At 55.8% G+C, this 7,200-nt stretch overlaps 1 protein-coding gene across 2 annotated transcripts in view; it reads left to right on the forward strand.

The window, feature by feature from the left end:
- Positions 1 to 6,339, forward strand: part of Acads (acyl-CoA dehydrogenase short chain) — a 17,031-nt gene extending 10,692 nt beyond the window's left edge. For both annotated transcript variants that reach the window (XM_023720984.1, XM_004636263.3), the window contains exons 3-10: positions 3,636 to 3,785; positions 3,904 to 4,015; positions 4,309 to 4,460; positions 4,691 to 4,861; positions 4,941 to 5,078; positions 5,215 to 5,310; positions 5,475 to 5,531; positions 5,656 to 6,339. In XM_023720984.1, coding sequence (XP_023576752.1) covers positions 3,636 to 3,785; positions 3,904 to 4,015; positions 4,309 to 4,460; positions 4,691 to 4,861; positions 4,941 to 5,078; positions 5,215 to 5,310; positions 5,475 to 5,531; positions 5,656 to 5,808 — 1,029 coding nt within the window. In that variant the 3' untranslated portion in view covers positions 5,809 to 6,339. The remainder of the gene's footprint in view (positions 1 to 3,635; positions 3,786 to 3,903; positions 4,016 to 4,308; positions 4,461 to 4,690; positions 4,862 to 4,940; positions 5,079 to 5,214; positions 5,311 to 5,474; positions 5,532 to 5,655) is intronic.
- Positions 6,340 to 7,200: the final 861 nt, after the last annotated feature.

Below are 7,200 nucleotides of genomic sequence, written 5' to 3' on the forward strand. Positions count from 1 at the left end.
CTGGCATGTGGTGCTGGGGGATTGAACCACGGTCCCTGTGCTTTGCCAAGCTTGTTCCAAGTAGGTGCTTTAGACCACTGAGCCATCTCTCCAGCCCAGTTTTATTTTTTTTAAAGGGAATTAGTTTTGACTATAGTGAACTTAGGCATACTGAGGATAAATTAATTTTTCAGAAACTTTTAGAAGTGACTGAAAGTATTGTTAGAAGATATTGTTTTCTTTTTTCCTTGTGTTAAGAGGAGGTAGCTCAGCAGACTAAGCACCTGCTTAGGCAAGCACAGGGGCTGGGGTTCAATCCCTGGTACCACATGCCACATCGGCCCTGTCCCTGGGCCATGCTGAGCCAGCCACTGAGACCAAGTGTGGTGGCGCACACCTATAATCCCAGCGCTGGGGAGGCTGAAAACAAGCCAATGCAGACATGAATAAAAGTACCTGTACCAAATAAAAAATAAAAAATTATACATAAAAAAGGTTTATTTAGCTCATAGTTCTGAGGGCTCAAGGTCCCAGATCTGGTGGCATTCGCTTGGCTCCTGGTGAGGACACAAAGTCATGCATGAGAAGAGAAGCTCATATCCCAAAGCCGGAAGCCTGGGAGCCAAGTGCTCTTGTGTTGGTTTTTTTTTTTTTTTTTTTTAATAATTACAATTCTGCCAGCCAAATAGCTCAGCAGATTAAAGTGCCTGCAAGCAGGCACAGGGGCCGGGGGTGTGATCCCCGGGCCTGCCTGCTGGTCCTGCCCCAGGGCGTGCTGAGCCCGCAATTGAGACTGGGCGTGGTGGGGTGCTAATTCCCAGCTTGTGGGAGGCTGTAAGCTGGCAGATCACTCTGAGTCCAATCTAGTAGTGAGACCCTGAACACCTTCCCTGAAATACAAAATAAAAACAAATGAAACAACAAAAAACATTAAAACTATACAGAACTTCAAAACAAGAAAGGAAATGAGCAGTAATTGTTATACTGCGTGTTATCGTCAAAGCAGTTGTTCAGATTACCACACACAAGATGCAAAATCGGTTAAAAATAATAAAAAAAAGCAAAAATTAAGCATTAACTGTTCTTTCAATAAACCAGTGTCCTCTTTGTTTTTATTGATATATTTATGTTTGTGGGACTGAGGATGGAGCCCAGGGCCTGGTACATGCAGCCCTCACTAGGAGGAGGCTGGAGGAGGTGCATTTCATGAGCTGTTCATTTCTGGCACCCCAAGAGCAAAGGACCCAGAGTGAGGACTCGGGGCCACCACTCTGACTCCCCCCAGTTGCTTGCTCCCCTGTGTGTCCCCCTGGGATTTCAGGGTGTGGGGGCGCCCAGGGCTGGCAGCACTGAGCCAGCAGGTGAATTTGTGCCTCGGGCATGTTGTAGCATGCCCCCCCCTCCCCCGCATGCTGAATGTCACCTGCAGGAGCTTCCCAGAGGGTCAGTTCAGCAGGGTTGAGTGATTTCCTCCTGGGACGCAGATTGTCACAGAACTGCAGCAGCTCGTGTCCCGGTCAGAAGGACTTGCCAGTTGGTGACCATAACCACAAAGCCTGAGATTAATCACTATTTATGGGAGGGGCGTGTGAAATTTTTATAATCCAAAAGTAACTCTGATTATAAAGTTCCGCTCCCTCATGTCACAGTGGTGTGGGGACGAAGTCACAGCACTGTCCTTACAGCTGCCCTCCGTGCCTGCAAGTTTTGCATGCAGATCCAGCCATCCAAGGATTGAATACATTCAGGGGAAATAATTGCATCTGAACCTGGGCCCCTTTCTTGTCATCATTTCTTGCATGTGTGCATGGTATTGGGTATTGTAAGTCGTGTGGCCAGGACTTCATGCCCACAGGAGGATGTAGCGGGTGGATGTCGGTGGCACAGTGTGCGCCCAGCTTGCACAGCCCAGCTTGGACTGTCTCTAGTACCACAGATATACACAAGCAGATAAAGAAATGAGTAAGATAAAGTGCATGGGAGGACATGTGTAGGTTCTGTGCAAAGGCTGTAGTGTTTTACTTACAGGGCCATGAGCCCGTTTGCTTTGGTTCCCCTCTGGTTCTGAAGGACAGCTGTAGAGACAAGGGCTAATAAGCCAGTGTGGTGGTGCCTGCCTCTCACCCCAGCACTTGGGAAGGGAAGGCTGAGGAGGATCACGAGTTTGAGCCCACCCCAGACAATTTAATGACTTACAGAGACCTTATCTCAGAACAAAAAAAGGGATGGGGATATGGCTCAGTGAGAAGGCCCTCGGGTTCAGGCTCCAATGCACAAAAGAAAAAAAAGAAAGAAAAAAAAACAGCATCCCCTCCATCCTTTGCCCTATACCTGTTCCCCAAAGACGGTTGGTTTCAGTTGCCTCTTCCCTGACCTTAGGTTAGGTTCTGCTGGGTGGTCCATGTTTCTCAGGTGGAAAGCAGGCTGACAAGGGTGAAGGATTTGTTGTAGGTCAGCATGGGCAGAGCTGGTTAAGATTGTCTTCGATGCCAGCTTTCGTCCCACCCTGTACGCTCTGTGGCCTCGGCAGATTGCTTAACCCATCTGAGACCCAGTTGCCCCAGCTGTACTGTGAGGTTAACATAGAACGTTCTTCTCAGAGAACTTTCTATAGAGTCAAATGAGATGCTACACAGAAAGCGTGAAGTACTGTACACACTGGCCTATCATGGTCGAGGCCCAGGATGCAATTTCTTCTACTGCAAAACAAAACCGGAAGCACTTCGTAGAGTCTGGCAGGTGGGAGGAACTGGCTATTAACTATTACTGTTGTTATCCCCCAATCAGATATCCCAGGCTCAGTTGGACGTGGTTATGCTTCTCTGTAATCCCAGCTATTTGGAAAGCTGAGAAAGGGTCACGAGTTCAAGGCCAACCTGGGCAGCTTAGTGAGCCTGTGTCCCCAAAGGAAACAAAACAAAACACTGGGATCATCGTTCAGGGGGAGAGCATTTGCCTGTCTGCTTAAGGGCCTGGGTCCCATTCTGAATAACACACACACACACAAACACACACACACACACACACACACACCCCTCAAGCTCTTATCCATTCACTTTTTCACTGGCATCAGACATGTAACAGTGAGGAAAAATACATCGTTTCTGACTTCGTGGTCACATAGGAAGAAGAGCTTAGTCAAAATGAGCATCTTGATAAGAAATTCCAGCTGCCTAAGTACTGCAAAGGTGTGTGATTTAAGGATTTGACTTAAATGTGGCCAGAGGTGGCAGCCCACAGAGACAGTGCTCGTGCTGAGGTCGGCAGGACCACAGAGTGCTTTACTAACGTAGGAGGCAGCGTGTGCAAAGCCCATGGTGGACGGCAATGGTGTGCTTAGGGGACTGAAGGCCAGCGCGGCACGTGCTGCCCTGTGCCTTACCTCCCAGCCCTCTGAAGGCTTCCTGTGCCTTCTGCCTGTCTGCTCACTGGTGTGGCCGTGGGCAGAGAGGTGAACAACCTGGGGGGTGGTGTGGCGACAGGATGGTTGAGCAGCTGGGCTGGGACGTCAGCTTTTGGGCTGGGGCTCGGGCTGCAGGAGGCACACGTCCTGAGTGTCTGCAGGTGCTGGGTCAGGGCTGGAGGGGCTGGGCCCAGGGAGGGTTGGCACCAGCCCAGCAACCCCCAGGCTGTGACCTCCTTCCCTCCCTTACCAGGTGAAGAGGATGGGCGAGCTCGGGCTGCTGGCCATGGACGTGCCGGAGGAGCTCAGCGGGGCTGGCCTCGACTACCTGGCCTACTCCATCGCCATAGAGGAGATCAGCCGGGGCTGCGCCTCCACTGGCATCATCATGAGTGTCAACAACGTGAGCTTCCTGGGTCCCCGGGACGTGCCCTGCAGTCTCTGACCTGGGTCCCGTGGGTGGGCCTCTGGAGAGAGCAGGCCTTGAGGTGGCCTCCAACTGCCACCCACTTTCCTCTCAGTCTCTCTACCTGGGCCCCATCCTGAAGTTTGGCTCCCCAGAGCAGAAGCGGCAGTGGATCACCCCTTTCACCAGTGGCGACAAAATTGGCTGCTTTGCCCTCAGTGAACCAGGTACTGTGGCCTTGTGGGAGCTGAGGGGCTGTTGCTAGTCAGAGCAAGAGGAGAGGTTCTGGTATGGACCTCTGGGCCAAACTGCGGCTGCCTGGATCTTCCATGGAGAACATTCTGGCCCTGCCTGGGGTACGGGCAGGCAGGGGTCCTTTTAGCTACTGCACAGGACGCTGTGTCCTCTTGGACCAGTCTGGCAGCTTTGCGACTGCTGCAGCTGCACCCTGGCTTGGGAGCCCAGTTGCAGGGTGGGGCTGGGTCACCAGTGCTGGGTCCTGAGTTTGTGTGTGGGGCAGGGAACGGCAGTGACGCTGGAGCTGCATCCACCGTAGCGCGCGAGGACGGGGACTCGTGGATCCTGAATGGCACCAAGGCCTGGATCACCAATGCCTGGGAGGCCTCGGCCACTGTGGTCTTCGCCAGCACCGACAGATCCCTGAAGAACAAGGTGGGGTAGGGCGACCAGGCGGACCATCTGGTCCTGATGGGAACTGCCCTGCAGCACCCTTCCTGCCCTCCCTCCTGCCCCCCGCTTGCTGCACCATCCCTGAAGCCAGCAGGGGATGGGCCTGGCCTGGCTGAGGGAGCCCAGGGAGGGCCTTGGAGCTCATGTCTGGACTGTTGGAATCAGGGTGGGGCAGCCATCAAGAAAGTCACTTGGCATCCTGTGGCTTTCAGGGCATCAGTGCCTTCCTGGTTCCCATGCCAACACCTGGCCTAACGCTGGGGAAGAAGGAGGATAAGCTAGGCATCCGGGCCTCATCCACAGCCAACCTCATCTTTGAAGACTGTCGCATCCCCAAAGAGAACCTGTTGGGGGAGCCAGGGATGGGCTTCAAGATAGCCATGGTGAGCCCGGCCGGGGGCGGCACCTTGGGGCCAGGCCCTGTACTCCAGCCCATAACCACTGACCGAGTGGTCCCCACAGCAAACCCTGGACATGGGCCGCATCGGTGTCGCCTCCCAGGCCCTGGGCATTGCCCAGGCTGCCCTGGATTGTGCCGTGAACTATGCTGAGAACCGCAAGGCCTTTGGGGCACCCCTCACGAAGCTCCAGAGCATCCAGGTAGCCAGGGACCGATCAGGAACTGGGCCTAGATGCCAGGGAGGGAGGCCCAGCTTTTGCCCTTCTGGCCCCTTTCTTTCTGACCTGCCCTGGGATGGGGCGGGCACCTGCTCACAGTGGGGCTGGGCTGTTGCAGTTCAAGCTGGCCGACATGGCCCTGGCTCTGGAGAGTGCCCGGCTGCTGACCTGGCGTGCTGCCATGCTGAAGGACAATAAGAAACCTTTCACCAAGGTGCCTGGGGCAGGAAGGGACCCTTCGGGGAGGGGTCTGCCTGGGCAGAGGTGGGCTTGTGTGTTCACTTTGCCAGGGCTAAGCCCCCACAGGCCCACCCCTGCTGAGGGGCGGAGCTAGGGCTCCCCAAAGTGAAGTTGCTGACTGCCATCCCTGCTGGTTAGGAGTCGGCCATGGCCAAGCTCGCTGCGTCAGAGGCCGCAACTGCCATCAGCCACCAGGTGAGCATCTGCCCTGCGTGGATGCGGCCCTTGCCCTGGCTGAGCCTTCGTGTGGCTGACTGTGTGCAGTCGTTCCTTGTGTTTGTGGAATCTTGTGCCCCTGAGCCCCTGCTTTCTATTTTAGACGATTCAGATCCTGGGCGGCATGGGTTATGTGGCAGAGATGCCAGCTGAGCGGCACTACCGTGATGCCCGCATCACCGAGATCTACGAGGGCACCAGTGAGATCCAGAGGCTGGTGATCGCCGGGCACGTGCTCCGGAGCTACCGGAGCTGAGCTCCTTGGAGGGCACTGGCGCCCCCTGCCAGCCTTGAACTGTAGAAAAGGGGCCGAACCGTGTGGCCTTAACCCTTGTGTCTGCTAAGTCCTTGGGCACTGACCTGTCCTCTTGGCCCCCTCAGGCTGGGCCCAGCTTGGTGCCTGACCTGCACACTGGCTAGAGGGGCTCTTCTGGTCTCTGGTCACCCAGATGAAGCGGCTGGGGAGAGCGTCTCGGGGAGAGGAGGGTGAGCCCTTTCCACCTGTGGCCGAGGGCCTCATCCATCTTTAGCGTGGATGCCAGGCTCTGCTACCTCCCTGTACCAGCCAGCAGGGCCTCACTCTTCCAGAAGTGGCCTTGGGGAGCAGGAGGGCCTGGCATTTTGGCCAGGTCACAATATAAGAGGGTGAGAAGTTGGGGCTGGGGGTCCTAGTCTCCAGAAGTCGTGTTCCTGGGTTGTGGGGCTGCTCTGCAAAGGGCAGATGGGTGTGGTGTGTGGTCTGAGGTCACTGCGGGGAGCTGACTTGCAATAAAGTGTACCTGTCCTGCCCCAAGCTGGATCTTTCGTCTGCGAGCCCTGCTAGTGCACTGTGTGCAGGTCAGCACCCTGGCCACAAGGCTGGGCCAGGGAGGCAGGGCTGCCCAAGAAGGCAGCTTAGGAGGGTGTGGACCTATGACCTGCTGGCCTTGGTGGCATCTGGATTGTGACCAGAGGCAGATGGGAATGATGGTGCTAGACTGGGCATGGGCAGGAGCCAGACTGTCGAGGGCCATGAGACCTAGGGAGGAAGTGGGGACCTGAAAGGCTTTCACTTTTAACTGCAGGAGGGGCTGAATCCAAGGCCTTCATGCTAAACTGCACAACAGTGTTGGTGAGTCGCTCAGATCAGGCTTCAGCTGTTGATCCTCCTGCTTCAGTCTCCTAGAGTGCTGGGAGGACAGGCATGCAGCAGCACCCCAAGTTTAATGTTCAGTGGTCCAGGGTGCTGGCCCTGAGCCCAGGGGTCTGGCTTTGGGCTGAGGCCACGAGCGAAGAAGCTGGGAGAGAAAACTGCAGCAGAGCTCAGAGGCGGGGAAGCCCCTGGCTAGGCAGGAAGGAAACTGCCGGCATTGACATTGCCGTAGGTCTCTGGAGGAAGAGCTGCCCGTGAGCCTGTGAAGCCAGCATATGGGGACGTGGAGCAACCTGCAACCACTGCGTAGGAGAGCGATGCCAGGTGCCCGCGCCTTGGCCTGCACCTGGGAGCCGGCGTGAGGGTGCCGAGCAGGGCTCCAGTTTAGGCCCTGATTGCTCCCAGCTGCGGGCTCCCTCGGGTGGGGCGTGTTTCCTGGCTAGGGAGGTGCCTGAGGCTCCCGGCAGCTATGCTCCTTGTCCTTGTACCAGGCAGTGGCCTGGCACCTTGCGAAGG

This window comes from Octodon degus, unplaced genomic scaffold, assembly GCF_000260255.1.
Source record: "Octodon degus isolate 3935 unplaced genomic scaffold, OctDeg1.0 scaffold00079, whole genome shotgun sequence".
NCBI lineage: Eukaryota > Metazoa > Chordata > Mammalia > Rodentia > Octodontidae > Octodon > Octodon degus.